Source organism: Cololabis saira, chromosome 2 (assembly GCF_033807715.1).
Source record: "Cololabis saira isolate AMF1-May2022 chromosome 2, fColSai1.1, whole genome shotgun sequence".
NCBI lineage: Eukaryota > Metazoa > Chordata > Actinopteri > Beloniformes > Belonidae > Cololabis > Cololabis saira.
The window spans coordinates 16,017,997-16,038,371 of NC_084588.1; the positions used below are offsets into that span (position 1 = coordinate 16,017,997).

A 20,375-nucleotide genomic window follows, 5' to 3' on the forward strand; every position below is an offset into this window, starting at 1 on the left:
CATTGTGGGCATATATCACTGTCCTTTTTTAGCTACCTGGAAACCTCTTGCCATGCCCTTGAATCCAGGAGACTTGGCAGAGTATACTGCAGGCCTTTTTAAAATGTCAAAAAATTGTATTTATGTATAAACATAAACATACACACATGACAAGAAGTTCTGCAATAGGATCTTCAAATGGGGGAGGGGGAAAAACGCCCTCAAAACAAAAGTGGGTTGCCTGACGAAATACAACACGAAACAAAAGGAGCACAACAGAATGGAAGAGCGACGGCCAAGCAAGAAACGGAGAGCTGCAGACAATGCAATGTAGGTGATCTGATTTAAACTGGGGGGACTTGAGCGGTTCAGGTACAGGAGGACAAGGTACACAGAGAAGCACGTAACTAAACACGTAACTAAACATGGAACAGGCTTGGCAGGAAAGAAGAACATAGGTAAAGAACAAAGAAAAAAAACAAGAAAAACTGTCCTTGAGACAGGCCTCTTGAACAATCTGAACATGTGTCACAGGGAGTCGGTTGAAATGTTTATTCTACACTGCATTTCTCTGCATTCTCTGTACCTCTTATGTGCAAAGCTTAATACTGGTGTCAAAAGAGGCACTGCCCTATAATTAGGCAAGGCAAGGCAAGGTTATTTGTATAGCACAATTCAACACAAGGTAAGTCAAAGTGCTTTACATCAACATTAAAAGCGGCAAGACACAATTAAACAGTAGACACAAAAATAAGGGCAGTAGAGTACAGTAGGTAAGTATTTAATTTAGGAGTACGCTTTAGTAAACAGTAATGTTTTTAGGTCTGATTTAAAGGAGCTGACAGTTGGAGCAGACCTCAGGTCTACAGGAAGTTTGTTCCCCCGGTGAGGAGCAGAATAACTGAACGCTGCCTCACCTTGCTTGGTTCTGGTTCTTGGGAACCACAACAAACCAGATCCAGATGAACCTCAGGGGTCTGGGAGCTTCATAGGAACTAACAAATCAAGCATGTATTTTGGTCCAAGACCATTCAGTGCTTTGTAGACCAGCAGTAATAAGACAGTGCCTCCTTTGAAATGTACATTTTTCTGACATCTTATTTCATCAAAAGCTCAGAAAAGCGTTGTTAAATTGACTACATTTGCATAGCGACCTTGGCCAGGGGGCCAGAGCTGAAGCCACTTTCGTTCATGGATGAGGGTTGGCTTCAAATGTGAATCGATTTCCACTGACCTCTTGGTTAAAATGTTCAACTTTACCATCCAGCCTTAGGTACATTTTACATCCACTATGTGGGATCAGTTTTGAAAATTATATTACACCACAAATCCATGTAAAAAGACTATTTTAAAGAGACGTGAATACTAACAGTTACTGACAAAAAAAAAAAGTTTACTGTCTAGACTTCCTTGCCCCCCCATGTAGATCAGCCACTGGTGAGCAAGCAGATAACCACACATCATGTCTACGGCAAACAGTTAACATTCCACTGACCAAGACCATACCTGTCAAGTCTCCCGTTTTGGCCGGGAAACTACCGAATTTTATACCTCTTTCCTGTCCTCCGTATTAGTATTTTCCTTGTAAAATTCCCATTTTAAAATATAATATTTTTTAAACTGCAAACTGAATTGTCACTAGCCTTGCAAGAACTGCCACCTGCTGTAGCCTGGGTGGCAATTCTCGCGAGGTTAGTGGCGACAACGGGAACAAACTCAGAACAACAAATCTGAGAGATGGATGGATGTAACGAGAGAGAGGACATTTCTGCTAAAAAATAGCGGAAATGTTAGTCATTTCTACATGATTTGTGATGGATATTTGATTATTCTCAGCTAAGTTTGGATACCTGTGATGGCCAAATAGTTAATATTTAGTTTATAATGCTAGTACTGTAACTCAGTTTATTATTGTGATCGTTTGTGACTGAGCTTATTTCTAATTATTTGATGTATTATACCTAAATGGGAGTTCATTTATTAATCTTCAACTTAAATTGGTGAATATTCTTATTATAATTTCTTATACATTTTATTACTTTCCTTTATATTTTCAAACCACGCACACACACATACACAAACATGTGTACATTCGTTTAAGGACTATATGAAACGCCACTTTTTACGGCGGGTTTTGTGCTTATAACGCCATTTTTACGGCGTTTTGTTTGGCAGGGCGTTCATTTCATGCCCTGGTGAGCCGCATTTTGTAATAACGGTGCATTTTGTAATAAACGTCCAAAATGTAATAACTTTGTCATTTCATTTTGTAATAAAGCTGCATTTTGTAATAAACTACCCCAACGCATTTTGTAATAAATTTTGCCGCATTATGTAATAAGTTATTACATTTTGAGAAGATTATTACAAAATGCACTTGCAACTTTTTTATTCTCTAGAAAATTTAATAACATGGTGAATTATGTAATAACAATTATAAAGCATAGTTTATTTGTTTGTTATTGGCCTATATAATACCAAACTTCAAATAGGCAACCAATTAATAGGCAACTAATTAGATTTATTGGGCTACATAGCTCTAAGAGAAATTGCATAAAAAACAACAAAAGTCACTCTTGTATAAATTATTTGTTATAGGTATTATTACATAATGCACCATGTTATTACATTTCCTAGAAAATAAAAAAGTTGCAAGTGCATTTTGTAACAATCTTCTCAAAATGCAATAACAAAATTTATTACAAAATGGGGCAGTTTTTCTTTTTTTTTTTTTTTTTTTTACAAAATGCGGCTTTATTACAAAATGAAATTAAAAAGTTATTACATTTTGGACGTTTATTACAAAATGCAGCGTTATTACAAAATGCGGCTCAACATGCTCGCTTTTTGCCCCTCCTGGCTTGCCATACCCAGCTGCTCCCTGCGGATCCAGAAATACAGGTGAGCCAGAGACGCACCTGCTCAGGAGAACAGCAGTGTTTCCTGCAAACTCGGAACATACAGAAAGCTCCGGGTAAGAAAACCTTTTAGAATTCCACTCAATGTTGCCAAATGAAATTGAAAAATACGTCTAAACTCTTTAAAATATAGGCCTATATATATTTTAATATATTTAATATATTTTAATCTTGTAAAATAAATAAATGCAGCGTATTTGATCTTCGAGAATACCTTGAATGGAAAAAAAAAAAACACTTTCAAACAAGGAAGTAGATGCTTCATGTTCGGTGAAGCTGGAAGGAAACAGTAACAACTCCTACTTCCGGGATCATTAATTCTATTTAAAGGTGTAAAATTTGCATTTTTTTTCATCTAACTTACTACAAAATAAAAAGACAAAACCAAGAGCTGCATTCTCAACTGTGCAAACAATGATCTCTCTACAGCCAGCTGTGTGATATGCGTTTAAAAAGTGCAATATCCGGATACAAATATTCCATACCTACAATATCATCAGTGTCACCAAAGTAAAAGCATATGAACTGTCTACTTTTCATGATACTGAAATAGTCAACTGTAAAATATGTTCTTTTGCAGAATGTATTCCTAAAATATTGAGTAGAGTCATTTGTGGCTACGGTGACGACAAAACTATATTTTGGAAAAGGTGATGCAAAAAGACAATTTTATTAATATTACTTTAGAAACAATTGGTATAACAAGGGACTGTGCCTTCCAAATCTGCTCAGACTTGATCAGTCAATCCATCAAATCTTCTGTTGATGATTCTACAAGTTAGATCTGGACATTTTAGGGATTTTTTTTGTCAGCAAAAATATTGTACAAATGTATAAAAACACAATATTACAGTACACAAGTTTCTTTTTTTAAAATGACAACTTTTTATTTTATGACAAATTATTTCATATTGGTATATTTAATTATTTTATGACACTTTTATTTTGTATTACACGTATTAAATTTCATTACACTTTTTTTTCATGGTTCTTTTTCATTTCGTGTTCTCATGTTCAAATGGGGGGTGTGGTTTTATATGTGGGTTTGCCCAGTCGTGGACTTCAAGGGATCCTCATATGGGACAGGATTAGATTAGATTATCCTTTATTTCTCCCTCACTGGGGAAACTCACTTTGTTCAGCAGCAGTACACTTAACACACACATGCAGGGGAGGGGTAAAAAATATATAATTACGAAATATAGACGGTATATACATTGGAATGAGAATAGAAGTAGTGTGAAAAAAAGCAGGTAGGATGTGTGTGAGGTAGAGAGACAGATATTGCATAGATATTGCACATATGGTTATTGCACATAAAGGAAAAGCTGGAATAAAACAGAAAACCGATTAAAAACACCAATGGATAGCTAATACCTCACAGCATAAATTTGCAGTGTCAGAAAAATTGTGAATGTTCACATGCCTGAGCAAATTTTGATAAACCAAAGAAAAAAAATGAACATTTTATTCTCGTTTAGGGAAGATAAAGACATGGCTCAGAGGCTGAATTTCTAATTTATTTAGCAAAAACAATCAAAAGCTTGTTTTTAAGACATTCAAGGCCTGTTTAAAATAGGTATTAGATGCCATAATAGGTCCCTTAGAAACAAGACTATTATTTATTTATTTATTTATTTATTTATTTATTTATTTATTTATTTATTTATTTATAGTATTTATTTTATTCTCTATTTATTTACTTACTCATCTTTATTATTATTATTATTATTATTATTATTATTATTATTATTATTATTATTATTATTATTATTATTATGACTGTAACCTTCATAATCTATATTATGACTTCTTATTCATACTAGATGTTTTTATAACTGTATTCTATTGTATACCTTGTTGGCGTTTGTACAGCAAGATTTGCTAATAAAGTTTAAAAAACAAAAAACAAGACCTAACAGCTTGAATACTGTACACTTTGGCGTGTGCTTTTATTTTGAAAACCCGGGCCGGGTCGTTTCCGCCCAGGCGGATGGGTTGTCATGTTTATACTCCGCTCGTCTGGTTTATATTTTAGAGCGTGTAAACCCTTTCCTTCCTCTAAATTGCAGCTTTTCCACCATGAACAGGACCCAGCTGAAGCGGTCCAGCATCCTGAGGATGGCCCTGAGCGGCTCGGAGAGCCCGGAGCAGCAGGAGGAGGTGTTCCTGGTGCGGGCTGGCCGCATCGCGGGGGTGGTGGTTCTGTACTGGTCCGTGTCCATCACCATGGTGTTCCTCAACAACTTCCTGCTGGACAACCGGGACCTGGAGGCCCCGCTGTTCATCACCTTCTACCAGTGCGTGGTCAGCGTGCTGCTGTGCTGGGTCCTGCAGCTGCTGGCCCGCCTGCAGCCCGGGGCCATAGACTTCCCCAACCTCAGGTTACACTGCATTCTCATCTCATTTATACATGGAAAACACAATTATTATGCCCCGTTCCATTTGTCCTCGGAAGTGGGGATTTCCTAGTTCCCAGTCGGATTTTTCAACTGGAACGCCCCTCGAAGTGGGATTTCCCACTGGGAAAGTGGGAGAGTCTTCACCACCCCCGAGTTCACATTCCGGGATGGCTGTCCCGGTTGTAAACAGTAGAAGAGAGCTCTGTAAAAATTCGTAGCACTTCATTCTAGTTTTGGTCACAGTAAATCAGTCGTATACAAGTATTGTTCGGCATATATATGCTGCTATAGTGTTATTTACATTTTTCATGTGGTATATGCGAACTACAAACTTGTTTTCCTACTTTGTAACTGGAACGCTGATAACTCGGCTGTGACGTCATTCCCAGTTGCGAGTTCCGACTTCCGAGGTAAATGGAACGCAGCATTAGTCCATGGGCCAGACCAGACATCAGTACCACTCAAGGTGACAAAACTTTCTTATGATTTTTTTTTAAAGATCCACGTCTATAGATGCTATTTAGGTATGATAACCCTTCCTGAGTGGCAGCTGTATCATAGTTATCAAAGTTACCCACCCCCTTCAGGTTAATTGATGATTCTAAATTGGGTGTATTATACATTTTCTGAATCCTTATGGTCCTGTGAGTATTCCAGTTTTTGTATTTTTTTTATTTTTTGTATTTTGTGTCTCTAATGTTGTTTCTAAAACTAAGCTGGTTCCTTATCTCATTGTGGTGTCCTTTATGTCCTGTATTTGCAGATAAAGACCAGTTTGTGTCATTAGTGGCTGTTATAGTTTCATAGGAGCCTAATGATGCTCTTCTAGTTTAAGGCTCACAATGACCTGTAACAATGATATAGTAGGGGTATATTATACATTTCCTGAATCCTTATGGTCCTGTGATTATTCCAGTTTTTGTATTTTGTGTCTCTGTTGTTCCTAGATGACACAGGGCTAAAATATAGTATATCATTTAGGCGAAAATGGTGTAAAAATGTGTGTTGTTTATAGTTTAAAGAGCTGCAGTGACCTCTATGTTGGTCAGAAAGATTCCCATCTTAGCTTGAATGAAAGCTTAAAATGATACCAAAGACAATATTGTAAAACATTGACAGATTTCCTGTACATGAGTCTAAACCAGGATATGCACCAGCATCTAAAATGTAATTTTCTGAAGGGGGTGGGTAACTTCATGAGCTGATAACTATGATCCAGCTGCCACTCAGGAAGGGTTATCATACTAAAATATCATCTACAGACATGGATATGTTCAAAAATTATAAGTAAGTTTGGTCACCTTGAGTGGTGCTGACCAGTGAAATTTTGGGCTCTGGCCCATGGACTAAATTTGTTTATTTGTTTATTTGATAAGGATCCCCATTAGTCTTCAGCATGTGAAGACTATTCTTCCTGGGGTCCACACAAAGACATACAAAAGATTACAATTATCACAAATCAAAAAGGGTGAAAACATTCACCAGAATTCCTAAAATAATAAGTTAAAACAAAAACAAAAGAAAAGATTAAATAACCAACCAAAAACATCAACATCTTAAGTAACAATATTTGCTACTATCACCAGATCTGTATCAACTTATGAACAAAAATAGTTGCAACAACAAAACCACAAGGTTTTACATAGGAACCATCCCAACATCCATTCAACTGCAGCTTTTCAACAATAGCTAATAGTGGCAGCTCTTTCAAATCAGCAGTTGCACTCCATATTACTATTAAATGTATAATATACTTACAATTTGCAACATACCGTAATCACAATATATACCTAGGACCGATCATGACTTCCTTCTGAACCACAGCCTGCTTCAGTCTCCTTTTAAAACTTGACGCCTTGATTTTTGCAACTAGACATGGGGGGAGATGGTTCCAGTGTGTGACTGCTCTATACATTACTGTTTTTTTCAATGCATTGGTTCTGGGCCTAGGCAGAGAAAAGTGATTACCTAGGGCCAGTCTGGTATCATAGCTGTGTCTATTATTTCTTGGTAGCAGCTGCATAAGCAAGAAGCCAGGTTTGCGTAAGATACAGATGTTTTTCAAAAACAGAATAAGGCTGCATGTCTATCTAGTCCATCTCTACAATTCAAGAGAAGATAAGAAAACAAAACAACAAAACAAAGAATTTCATACTTTAACACTTGATATCTTAATTTACATGTCCAAAAAGGAGTAGGAAGAAGTGTAAACTTATTTAATCCTACCCCCATTCACTAATCATTTAACCCGTATTTGTAAATACTCACACAGCTAAATAACAGTTATTATTATTATTATTATTATTATTATTATTATTATTATTATTATTATTATTATTATTATTATTATTATTATTATTATTATATACTGTAATTATACTCACACACATACCTATACATACATACATACACATAGTTGAATATTTCTATATGTTTGTACACACATGCCCATATAAATATTTATATAAATATACTTATTTACACTATACTGCATCTGCTCTATATCTATGTATATATCTACTTACACACACACACACACACATATATATATATATATATATATATATATATATATATATATATATATGTATATATTGATTGATTGAAATCTTTATTTCGAGAATACAAAAAAAACAATTACACAAAACAAAAAGAAGAATACAAATAAACAGTCAATCAAAGGGAAATAAACCTTCATACCCGAAAAGGAGTAGGAGGAAGTAAAAAACTTATGAGGTCCTACCCCTTGTTTCTATTTCAATTTTGCTTCAAAATAAAAATAAGAAAAAAATAAAACGGCAAGCTTTACTTCATCAAAAAATTATACCTGTTATTACATTATAAAAATATTACAGCACTTCATTGCAATATTATTTTCTATACCGTATACAGGTTCGACCTGAAGACGTCCCGGGAGGTGCTGCCTCTGTCCCTGGTCTTCATCGGCATGATCTCCTTCAACAACCTGTGCCTGAAATACGTGGGAGTGGCCTTTTACACCATCGGCCGGTCCCTCAGCACGGTGTTCAACGTGCTGATGTCCTACTTCATCCTGAAACAGACCACATCGCTGCAGGCGCTCGTGTGCTGCGGAATCATCCTGGGTAGGTCCTGTTAGCTGATGTTTTCCACAAGATTATTATTTTTATTTTTTTTTTCAATTACATTTTTATTTGTTTTTAGCATTTTAAAGACATACAGGACAAAAACAACAAAGCAAAATCAAAAAAGAGTAAAAGAAGAAGTGGTTACCTAAAGTAAAAGGACAACTTGTTAACCAAATACATAATAATCAAATCAAATAAGCCATGGTCACAGTGCATATATGTCTCTTTTGTACACAGAATCCAGGCATGGCCAGCCATGCTGGATGAATGTCAGAGGTCCATAAGTGGTTGCCATATTCTCAGAAAAACATCCCCCTTATTTTTTAGAGTGTACACTGTTCCAAACGTAAAGTGTCATTCAAAGTTTGTTTAAACAGGTTAAATGTAGGGGGTCTGTGCTGGTTCCAGTTGAGTAGAATGCATTTCTTCGCTATGTAGGATATTATAGCAATCCTCTTCGTGTGTGGGATCCAGTGTCTTGTCCAGTTCTGTACCAAAAAGATAACGTGTTGGTGTACTGTCTAGTGGGGTCTGTACAACCTTGACAGTTAAGTCATGTACAGCCTTCCAAAAGTGCCTGCATTTTCTGCATTCCCAAAAGATGTTGACCCTATGCATGTTTTGCAGCGATGACATCTATGGGATGAGTTAGGAAACATCTTACTTAGACGGAGCAGCGTGAGGTACATCCTGTGCATAAACTTAATTCTGTTCAATTATTTTGTTACAAGACAGTGAAATAAAGACATTCTGACACTATCCCACTGGTCCTCACTAAGATCACAACTCAAATCCTTTTGCCAGATATTTTTGAGTGAGGTCAGAGAAGAGCTATGATGGTCTAACAGAACACTGTAAATCACAGAAATTTTAGCTTTTAATGATGTGGAGCTCACCAAAATCTCCTCTAGGTCACAAGTAGTTTTAATTATTATTTCATTTATTAAAACCAGTCTTAAAGTTACCAAAAAACTGTAACAACATTGATTTTGATGCATTTTTTCATTATATTTTTCCCTTCTCATTAAAAAAATGAAAAATATATCATGCATGGGCCTGAAATGGTAAAGATGGGAAATTTTCATGGTAAAAAATAAATGACTATTTTTTTTCCACAAAAGAAACCCTAACAATACATAATGCATGATTATATTGGATAAGACAAAAAAAAAAAAAAGTGGTTTTAATGGGACTCATTGGGATCTTTTTTTTACCCCTAATTACCTGAAAGGGTAGTTACTTTGAGACTGGGGGGGTTGGATAAAAAAATAACACATTTTATATATTTTATTATTTTCTTTCGCCTCCATAACAGCATCATGTCATGTTGGCAACGGTTAAAATAACTAAAACAACAGAATATTAAAAAAAAAATTACTTATTCTGTCAATAGTTTTAATTTGGAAAAAAGTTGATTTGAGGGGAAAACAAAAGTGGAGAAAAATTACTCCATGAATCTGTAATGTTTTTATATCAGTCACGATGAAGGACTTTTTTTTTTTCTTTTTAATCTGCAAATGACCCAAAAGGTTGTGAATTGATGTGACCCACAAGGGTTAATTGACAAATTACATCTGTTGCCTCCTACTTATGTGTCTCTTGAGTTGACGGTAGGCACGCAAACCAGTTTAATCACATAACATTGTTTCTTTCCTTCATTTAACTTTTTCAGTTTGCGGTTTTATTGATGTAAAAGGAGTTTTGAAATTTGTTCCAGTTGGAGTGTAAATGTTTCTCTAATGGCTATGGTTTTCACACATCTTAATTGTAAGCTGACAGTGTTTATTTAACACATGACCCACAACAAGTGGAAAAAATTTGACCAGACTTGCTTTTACGTAGCGTCCAGTCAACACCGTCATAATTCTGACTCAGTGGATCTTAAAAAGGACATTTGAGAACAACTAGGCTTTTTTTCATTAAGATGACAGGCCGCTCTGTCACCCGACTCTTTATTCCTAATCTCAGATATAAATAGTTCAGAGCTGCAGGACTGTGAGCAGTTCGGATCAGGTCTGGATTGATATGTAACTACATATATCTAAATATGCTCAGTTCTCTCACCCAGTGCTGTCGTCTGAATCAAGAGGGGCTGAGATTAAACCAGTGGGACCACCTGTACAGTCAGCAGTGTTGACTGACTGACCCCCTCCTATGGGATAACTCACCTGCCGATGCTTAACCAGTGATGAGCACTGATGTCATGACTTATTTATTTATCTTATCAGAGTGATTTCACTTAATTATTTGCTATTTACTTCTGTAGATGGATATTTTGTGTGTAATTATGTTGTCATTCCACCTTCCTATGATTTTTTTTTTTAATTTATTTTCCCAAATCAGTCCCCTTCCTGTTCTTGGTGCTCACAGCAGCATTTATTAACCAGGTTACTGCATCATGCAGTCACGGTACTGCTTTGCTGTGATCCAGGCTCAGAATGTTTTAAAGGATTACCGCTGATCACAGTAGAGAGGCCGGTGGGACTTGAGCTGTGCCCACTTTAGCATTTAGCAGAATCCAGATAGACCACCTGAATACTAAATCAGTGGTCTGAAACGGGAACAAATAGTCTAATTTCAAGTAGGTATTCTCCAACACATTCATGTACACACATTCTAACAATTATTTACTTGCATTAGGGCTGTTCGATTAATCGATTTTAAATCGTAATCGCGATTATGTAATTAGAACGATGTTAAAACGTGAAAATCGTAAAATCGATTTTTCACTTTTTTTTTTTTTAATCTCGTCTGCACACATATTAATGATTGATACCATATTAATGATTGATGGAAATACCTCTCAATACCTGCAACAAGTGCCCCATCGGAGAGGCTCTTTAGTGTAGGAGGGGGCGTTGTAACATGCCACCGGGCATCCCTCAAGCCAGATGCCGTAGACCGGCTCGTGTTCCTTGCAAAAAACTTGCAAATGTGAATAGCAAATGTAATGACTGACATTACACACCTCTACCTCCTTCATGGGTTGCATTATTATTTAGCATGCAAAAACCCAGTTTAGTTTAATTAGAAAATGTCTTGTTTTATTTAATTGGAAATATAACTTACTGTATGTTTGCAAGTGCTGATTTGCTGATTTTTTTTTTCAGAGATAAAACTTTATATTTTATTATATTTTTTTAAACTTTTTTTCAACTTATTTTACAGAGTTTTGCACTTTATTCATTCATTTTTGGTTTAATAAGAGCAAAGTTTGCACTTAAAGCCCAATGGGGCAAATGTTCAATAAAAAAACTGCATATTTGAAATCATTTCTTTGCCTTTTGTCAATTCACAAAATAATCGTAATCGAAAATCAGATTTTGAGAGAAAGAAATCGAGATTTTATTTTTGGGCAAAATCGAACAGCCCTAACTTGCATGCCTTGAAACTCTGGAGAGATTTATTTCAGCGCTGCATTTTGTTACACGGCAGGGTCGCTATTTATGATTTTGTGCACTTAACCTTCTGTCCTTCATGTAATCTTGTCTTGTAGGTGGATTCTGGCTCGGAGTAGACCAGGAAGGCATGGCAGGGTCCCTCTCGTGGACAGGTGTGTTTTTCGGGGTGCTGGCGAGCGCCTGCGTGTCTCTCAACGCCATCTACACGAAGAAGGTGATGCCTGCCGTTGACGGGAACATCTGGAAACTGACCTACTACAACAACGTCAATGCCTGCGTCCTCTTCCTTCCGCTCATCTTCGTGTTTGGGGAGTTTAACCGATTGCTCACCTTCAGCTACCTGGCCGACCCCAACTTTTGGGGAATGATGACACTGGGAGGGGTGTTCGGTTTTGCCATCGGCTACGTCACGGGCCTCCAGATCAAGTTCACCAGCCCGCTCACACACAACGTCTCAGGTACGGCAAAAGCTTGTGCACAGACTGTTATCGCAGTGGCGTACAACTCGTCCAGTAAAAGCCTGCTGTGGTGGACCAGTAACATGATGGTTCTGTGCGGCTCATCGGCGTACACGTGGGTCAGAAGTCGAGAGATGAAGAAGATCCCCCAGAAAGTCCCTCAAGATTCAGCCAAGGAACTTTTACTCCAAGGGGAGAAGGGAGACGGGGGGTCTAATGCGTGAAAGAAAGCTTAAGCTTTTCTCTGTGTTCTGTTAAGAACAAAGACTTTAGCAGCTGAAATAACTGTGATGAGAGTTTGTTAAAGGGTTTTAAAGCAACACGCATGGGCAAATTCGATGGTGCCCTTCAATTAAAGAAAAAACCCAGAAAGATCCCTGAAATGACTCAAACTAAGATAATTTACAGAAAATGGATGAATGAAATGGATGAACCAGGCATTGCTTATTAGTTGTAGTTTAAAAAAATGATAAAAAATGTAGAAATGATAAATAAACTGTCCCAATTACCTCTTAGAAAAATGTGAAAATAATTGGATCATAGTGACATGTTAAACTAAAGTGTGTCCTGTAATTAACATCACAGGTGGCTTCAGTCAGACTATGGAAAGGGTGAAAACATGTCACTCCGCTCTTTTCACCACACTGACCGTGGACCAGAGAGAGTTGTCTGAGGAGATCAGGATGAAGATTATAGGCGAGCATGTTATCGGTAAAGGTTATAAGACCGTCTTTAAGCAGCTTGTGTGACCACAGCTGCACATTTTATTCAGAAGTTTAGGGTTCATGTGATTGTAGCCAACCTCCTTGGACGTCGTTGTGAGAGGAAACTTAATGACAAATTAGAAGAGACGGATAATGTGAACGGTAACCAGAGAGCCCAGAAAAACTTTCAAAGGGATTCAAAGTGAATTACTTCGATTAAGTACATCAATGTTGATTGCGCCATCTGCCACCGTTTAGCCAAAGAGCGGAGGAGGACTCCATTGTTGAAAGCGAATCGTAAAAACAAGTCAGATTGGAATGTGCTTTGTGGCAAGTCCACATTATTTCTACCTTCACAGATGCAAAAAATGAAGCATTCAAAGGGGAAGAGAACACACTATACCTATAGTCAGATACGGAGGTGTGTTGGTTATGTTGCGTCCAGCAAAGGGCGTTGAATCTGTGCACGTACAATGAAGTTTCAAGACTATCAAGGCATTCTGGAGCGAAGCGTGGCTCACATCATCACTCCAAGCTTAAGGTACATGAATGTCGCTCTACTCGTATGAGCCAAAGTGAACTAACAGCGAGGAGGACTGGCTGATCCACTCCTGAGCAGAACCGCTCCAGCTGTCTCAGGTCTGAAGGTCGTCTTCGGCAGGTTGCATGTGCAGATTGCACATTTTCACACACAAGCTTCGTGGCTTGTTAGCTAAATAAAAATGTCCTCACGTCTTGACTCACACATTGATAGATGATGGGGTACCAATTTATTTGTCCAGGCCAGTTTCATTAGTTTGTCTGTTTTTTTTTTGTTGTTGTTTTTTTTACTTATTCTGTTGAACCTCCATGAGTAAGCACTGTAGTCCAATTTTCACGTTATTTCAGTGACTGTTGTAGGTTTTTCTTTAATTGAAGGTTACCAACACATTTGTCCATGTGTGTATTTATATCTTTATGGGGGCCTTTCTGCATTTATTTAAAAAAAAAAAAAGAAAAGAAAAAAAAGCTACTGGGTTATGAAGTTTTTTTCTTTTTTACTTTTAAATTATTTTACCTTCACTAAATGAGTAAATCATATTTACTTAAGTGGATGAATGTATTTTTAAGAAATACTTTAAAAAATATCTGATCACAATGGATTTGTTTAGACGTCTTTTTTTCCAGTTTTGTTTGTTTTTTTTCTAATGGTTTTGGGTAACTGATATTGGCCTCATTAGACGTTACTGAGGTCACGTCAGTAAACAGCTTTTCTGTGATATCTTCCTGTTAAGGTAACATAAGCCGGCCCAAGTCGACAAACCTGACCAGCCGTTTATATGATTGACTTTTAACTTGTGGTGTAGGATGAGGCGGGAAACGCATCACGGGAAGAAGTTTAATTATCTGTAAAGCTTTGAATAACTGTAAGTATTCAAAATAAAGCTTTAGATTGTCCTTGAATCATTGTGCTGATTTATGTATGTGTGTATGTATGTATGTATGTATGTATGTGTGTGTGTGTGTATGTATGTATATGGGTGATTATTTAATTAAGGGAGTTTTTCTGTCCCCAGGGTAGATTTTCAAGAAAAAAAATATTTTTAGAAAAAACCATTATTGCATTTGTTAAAGTTAGGTTGTAGTAGCTATGAAAAAAATAACTGTGTCTCAATGATGACATTTTAATACGTTTTCAGTGTGTTGAAAACTCAAATGTGCAAGAATTTCACTGTTTTGGGTTTGTCCCCAACCCAGACTTTTTGACCGCCCCTCTATAATAAAGCAATAAAAAGTGCTAAATTCATTAAAACTTTACTTTGCATTTCCTTGTAACAACTTAAAAAGGCCTTTTTCAAATTCATATAATTTATATTTGTTCAATTTGTAATTTATTTATAGTTAAATATCGCTGTCCCTCATACATCTGTCATTACCATCACACGCAACATTTTAGAGAGCAATAAAGTTTTTACAAACAGTTATTTACATTGTTGCATGCAAATTAGATGCTCCAGAGGAACATTCCCAGACATGAGGCAGAAGCCTCATTTTTTTATGCTCACATATGTAAGTAATTTGATGTTTTATACATCCTAATCTGAGAGTAGGTTTATTAGGCGTCATTACCAAACAAGTCACTAGTTGAGTATTTTAATTCATTAATAGGAGATTTCCCTTTATTTACATATATTCAGTGTACAGTGTGCCTAGCTAACCAGTTAGCTTAGCTAATCAAAAAAATTTGCCAACATTTTCTGCAAAGAGGGAGAATTGTCATTACCATCACGTGTCATTACCATCACAAAAGTGACTGTGATGGTAATGACTATCAGTGATGGTAATGACAATTTATCTGTTAATCACCTTATAACTAGAATATATTAGCTTAATTTATCATGCACTACTTTACTATGATACATAATTGAACAGTGACAAACCATAATTTACATTATTTTTGTTTGAAGATGTCAACATGGCCCCAGCTAAACCAGCTTAACGGTCAAAGAAATACAGAGACAAAATCAAGGAAGATCCTGAGAAATATCAGCAATATCTTGAAAGAGAAGAAGAGATACAAAAAAAGAAAAGAGACAGGAAAATTGAAAGCCATCTCACAATTATCAAAGCGGGAACAAAGATGCAGGAGACGACAGTGGAAAGTTAATCAAAGAAACAGTAGGGCCAGTAATAATTCTGCAGTGTCTGTACAACCGCCTGGATGAGCCATCCAGTGTGATGTGGATCTACGAGCCAATAAGATTCGCCGCGTTTTCATTACGTAACCAAAATGCAAACCACGCCCACAACTATAAAACCGTGTAACTGCATGCGAGCGTCCGACTATCGTAGCACTGCGTGACATCAGACGCTCTCTGTCCATCTCCCTCCAGCAGCTGCCACTTAATTGAGGTTTTTGTAGTGAAATGAGGAGATATCATAGAGATAACTTCTCATTTCAACTAACTGGATCAGCCGTTCCCCATCGGTGACCGTTTCCTACAGCGCTTTCAACCGGCTTTCAACGCGAGCGACAGGAAGAAAATAGAAGCAGGGCCAACAAATGTTCAGCTCAAAACGGCGCACTGCGTCGTGCTGCGTCGCTGCGTCCAGTTAGAACAGTCCAATAGAAAATAAAGACATGGAATTGATTTTGTCGCTGGCGCTCGCTCGCATCGCTTAAAGCCTGAATTATGGTTCCGCGTTAAATCGACGCAGAGCCTACGGCGTAGGGTACGGCGTAGGGTACGGCGTAGGGTACGGCGTAGGGTACGGCGTAGGGTACGGCGTAGTGTACGGCGTAGGGTATGGCGTAGCCTACGGTGCGCGTCGCCGCGTACCTTATGCCGTAGGCCAGGGGTGGGCAATCCTGGTCCTCGAGGGCCGGTGTCCTGCATGTTTTAGATGTTTCCCTGCTTTAACACACCTGATTCGAATTAATCAACGTCATCAGCTTGTCATCCAGGGCTGCACAATTCTGTTAATGACACGGTCACTTGTATCATGTTCCAATGAAGCAGGGAAACATCTAAAACCTGCAGGACACCAGCCCTCCAGGACCAGGATTGCCCACCCCTGATGTAGGCTCTGCGTTGGTGTAACGCGGAACCATAAATCAGCCTTAACTCCGCCGGCTGGAGCTTCCACCATTTTTTCGTAGCGGTGTATCTCGTCATTCAGGCAGCCAATCAGCACAGTGCCTCATTATCATAGCCCCGCCCACTCAGAATCCCACATAGAAAATTAGGTTAGAAAGGGTAAAGATAAAGACATGGCCCAGAGGCTGAATTTCCCATTTATTTAGAAAAAAACAATCAAAAGCTTGTTTTTAAGACATTCAAGGCCTGTTTAAAAAATACATTAAATGCCATAATAGATCCCCTTTAATATGGGTCACGCCACTGTTGCTGTGCATGAATTAAAATGCTACACACTAATTTGAGAGTGCTGAAATCTTTATTTTCTATTTTATCATTTTTGGATTGACACCCATCATATGGGAAATTTGAGTTGAGCATGCCAATTCTCTTGTTTGATCCTTTTTTATGTCAGAATCGAACCAGCCGGCCCGAAGAAGATATTATTACATAAGCAATGCTGTGGTAGTTCACCAAATAATTATTTTAGTGGAAGGTTAAGTGTTCAAAAGGTGTTTTTAAAAAGTAGTGTTTTCTTTATCTTTGTTGTCAAAAAAAACAACAAAAAAAACACCAGTGTTAATTTTTATGTCATTACCAAAACATGTTGTCATTACCGGAATACATTGTCATTACCGTCACAATACACTTTTTGACAGAAAATGTTGCTTTTTTGTTAACTTGGGTTTTACCTCAATCATTGTGGTAATGTTTAATTGTCTACATTTGCATTTTCTGAAAAAATATGCATTGCAATTCAAATATTCTCATTAGTATGCAATATTTCATTGTTGTGACGAGGCAATATATTAAAAAGTTAGAGAGAACATGGTGTTAAAATGTATTTTAAATGTACTTACAAATATTTAGAACATGATTCTTAAAGAGCATGTTTTGTACTTACTGGAATGATTGTGAAAACTTTGCTTGTCAAATCATTTTGTTTTAAAATCAGTGTTTTGTTTTTGTGATGGTAATGACATTTTACTGTGACAACTTTGAAAAAAGCATCATAATATCAAAATGATCATGAAGTACAATCAAAGCTATGCTAAGATCTTTGTTCCAGACCAATTGATAAACCTTTTGAAATAGAAAAAACAGAGATTAAAGAACTTTTTTTTTTCAAAATTCCAAAAGTCAAAAGTGCCCCGAATTGAATAATCACCCATATACATACATATATATATATATATATATATATATATATATATATATATATATATATATATATATATATATATGTATATACATACACACACACTCACACACTTCATAAATAAATGACATTCATGGCGTTCTTGTCAGATATTCTCTTTTAGTATTTTTCTGTCAAATAATATCCCGAACTGAAGCTCAACTCCGTTGGCTCCAGTTAATTATTAAATGCTGTATAAGTAGGACAAACAGTGCAAAGTGAGGGTTGCAGTCATCTAAGTGTGTTGTAATAATGCAAAGGATCTGTAAGCAAATGTTTGAATCACACCCATTCCCACACGCAAACACGGAAGTCAGGGTTTCATATTACACCTTTTACTTCTTCTGAAAAAGGGCGCACCTTTAATCTCCGTTCCAAATGTTATAAATATAAACTATATAATATATAAATATAAAGTTAGCCATGGATACAATTTTGCTGTTTTAGCTGCTGATGAGGTCATTTACGATAAGATTGGAATTTAGGAGGTTCACGAGGTGCAATTTGGTGTCGTAAACAGAGCTTCGCAGAAATTTACAATAAGTTTAACAAATATAAAAACAATGGTAATTTTTTAACATGTTCCATCTAAAACAGGTGGATACCAGGTTGGTTTCCTTTTTGGTTAAGCCGTTTTTACTTCCTTTTTACATCCTTTTTACATCCTTTTTACATCCTTGGACTCCTGGTGGTTGGGTTTTGTTAGTCTGTCCTTGAACTACTCCTGTTCGAGTGACCACATGATGCGAGTTCAGAGCCGCAGCATTCAAGTCCAAATACAACCTGTGCAACATGAAGAAAAGCTGAGGGAATTAACCCCCGTCCCCCCAGTTCAACACTCGTCTATTCCTAATTAGGGCAGCGTGGCTGTTTTTCCCTGGATGGAGGTGATGAAGGTCATGGATGTTGCAGCAGCGTTGGCTCACACTGCCTTCCGGCTGCAATCTGAATATTTGTCTGAGCAGCTGGGATATGAGATAAAAATAGTTGATGGAGCACTGCTGGTAATGACGAACCGAACCACTTTGGTCTCTGATGTCAAGAACTCATTTCAACAATTAGTTTGGCATTGTGATCTCAGTGGAAGTTTTATGACGGTCTCATAATGTGGACTAAATTACCAACCCCCACCCCGTGTCCCTTATCTCTCCCTCTTTCCCTCATTGCTGGCTTTGTCAAGGATGACAGGATAAGGAAAAATCTTCACACTTGATTGACAGTTCAAAGGGCGCCTCGACCAAAAGTTATCACTCATTTTTCTATGCATCTGTCAGCCCGCAGTGGTGGGAAAAATGTGGTTTGTCATTTCTCCGGGAGTTCAATTATTGCTGTAATGTTTTCAGTGATGACTTAACTATTTCCCAGCTGTGTAGAAACACATTCTCACCATGTAATGAACGTTTCATACTGTGCTGTGTTATTAGTTGGCATTTTGTCATGTAGTCAAATGCCCTAGGCCTCGTCATTAGTGGAGTTTTGTGATTTATGGCCACATGAGGGCAGCAAAGGAAGCTCCAAACACCACCGTGATGCACCGTCTCCCCTGAAATTGTACAAGTGCTCTTACAAAGACAGGTTAGCTTTCAGGGTAATGAGTCTAGCCATGTATATCATGGCTGTAATACAGCTAAAAAAAAAAAGATTGGAAGAGCAAGTCTTATTTTTTTACTAGTTTGTGTCATTTATTTCTCTTTTAAAAACAGTCTATGTATGTTTGAGGAACTGAGGAGACCTTGCTGGCATTTTTGGGAGAAAAATGCTGTCCCATTTTTATCCACTATAGGCTTGGTGCTGTTACAGTCTTGGTTTCTGTATTTTTTGTCTCATGAATCATGATCCACCAAATGTTTTCAGGTGCTGAAAGGTCTGCAACGCAGGCAGCCAGTTAAACACTGCGCCCTCCTCCACAAAGCCTTGCTTTTCTAATAGATGCAGTGTGGAGTTTAGTTTCATCTTGCAGAAAGATGCAGGGCCTTTCTTGCCTTCTTCAAAAATATTGTTTTAAATTCTGCATATACCATTCAGCATTGATGTTTCCTTTCAAATGTAAAAGCTGCCCATATCATAGGCATTAATGCATCCCCATAAGATTAAAGATATAGCCTTTTTGAAGTGTCTGCTGATAATGAGCTGGATGGTCTCTCTCTTTACTCATCTTTAGAGCATGCAGCATTCATGGTTTAAAAAAAAACAACAATTTTTTTCCCTCATCTGATCACAGAAGAGTTTGCCACTTTGCCTCAATACATTTTTAAAGAAGACGGTGGTGTTTCTGGATCACGGTCGTTCACATATGGCTGCTTCTTTGCATGATGGAGCTTTCACCTGCACTTGTAGATAGCACGGCAAACTGTTTTCTTCGACAATGATTTCCAGAAGTGTTTTTGAGCTCATGCAGTGACTCTCATTACAAAATGATGCCTTTTTTGAATGCAGCACTGTCTGAGATCCTGAAAATCACAAGTATCCAATATTGTTGCTGCCAATAATTCAAAATGTCATATTTTTGATTGAATAGTAAAATATTCCACTTTCAACATTTTATACGTTTTCCACCTGCCATTGTAGATTAAATATGCGCTGGAGATTTA

General features: G+C 37.3%; 1 protein-coding gene across 3 annotated transcripts; it reads left to right on the forward strand.

Annotated features, from left to right (window-relative positions):
• The first annotated feature begins 252 nt into the window (after nt 1–252).
• On the forward strand, nt 253–14,412 carry slc35c1 (solute carrier family 35 member C1). 3 transcript variants are annotated; one of them, XM_061738935.1, is made up of 4 exons: nt 253–309; nt 4,988–5,281; nt 8,192–8,403; nt 11,903–14,412. In XM_061738935.1, the coding sequence occupies exons 1-4, from the start codon at nt 260–262 to the stop codon at nt 12,487–12,489; spliced, it is 1,143 nt and encodes a 380-aa protein (XP_061594919.1). In that variant the 5' UTR covers nt 253–259; the 3' UTR covers nt 12,490–14,412. The 3 variants fall into 3 exon arrangements, with proteins under 3 accessions (XP_061594919.1, XP_061594924.1, XP_061594930.1); XM_061738940.1 differs by lacking the exon at nt 253–309 and adding an exon at nt 2,852–2,953 and having other exon boundaries at nt 4,970–5,281; XM_061738946.1 differs by lacking the exon at nt 253–309 and adding an exon at nt 2,860–2,953.
• Nucleotides 14,413–20,375: the final 5,963 nt, after the last annotated feature.

Bases quoted from the DNA above. Each gene is read 5' to 3' on its own strand.
- slc35c1 (XM_061738935.1), top strand. From the start codon at position 260: ATGGAAGAGCGACGGCCAAGCAAGAAACGGAGAGCTGCAGACAATGCA. The intron at 310-4,987 runs GTAGGTGATCTG...CACCATGAACAG, and splicing joins AGAGCTGCAGACAATGCAAT to GACCCAGCTGAAGCGGTCCA. The intron at 8,404-11,902 runs GTAGGTCCTGTT...CTTGTCTTGTAG, and splicing joins GTGCTGCGGAATCATCCTGG to GTGGATTCTGGCTCGGAGTA.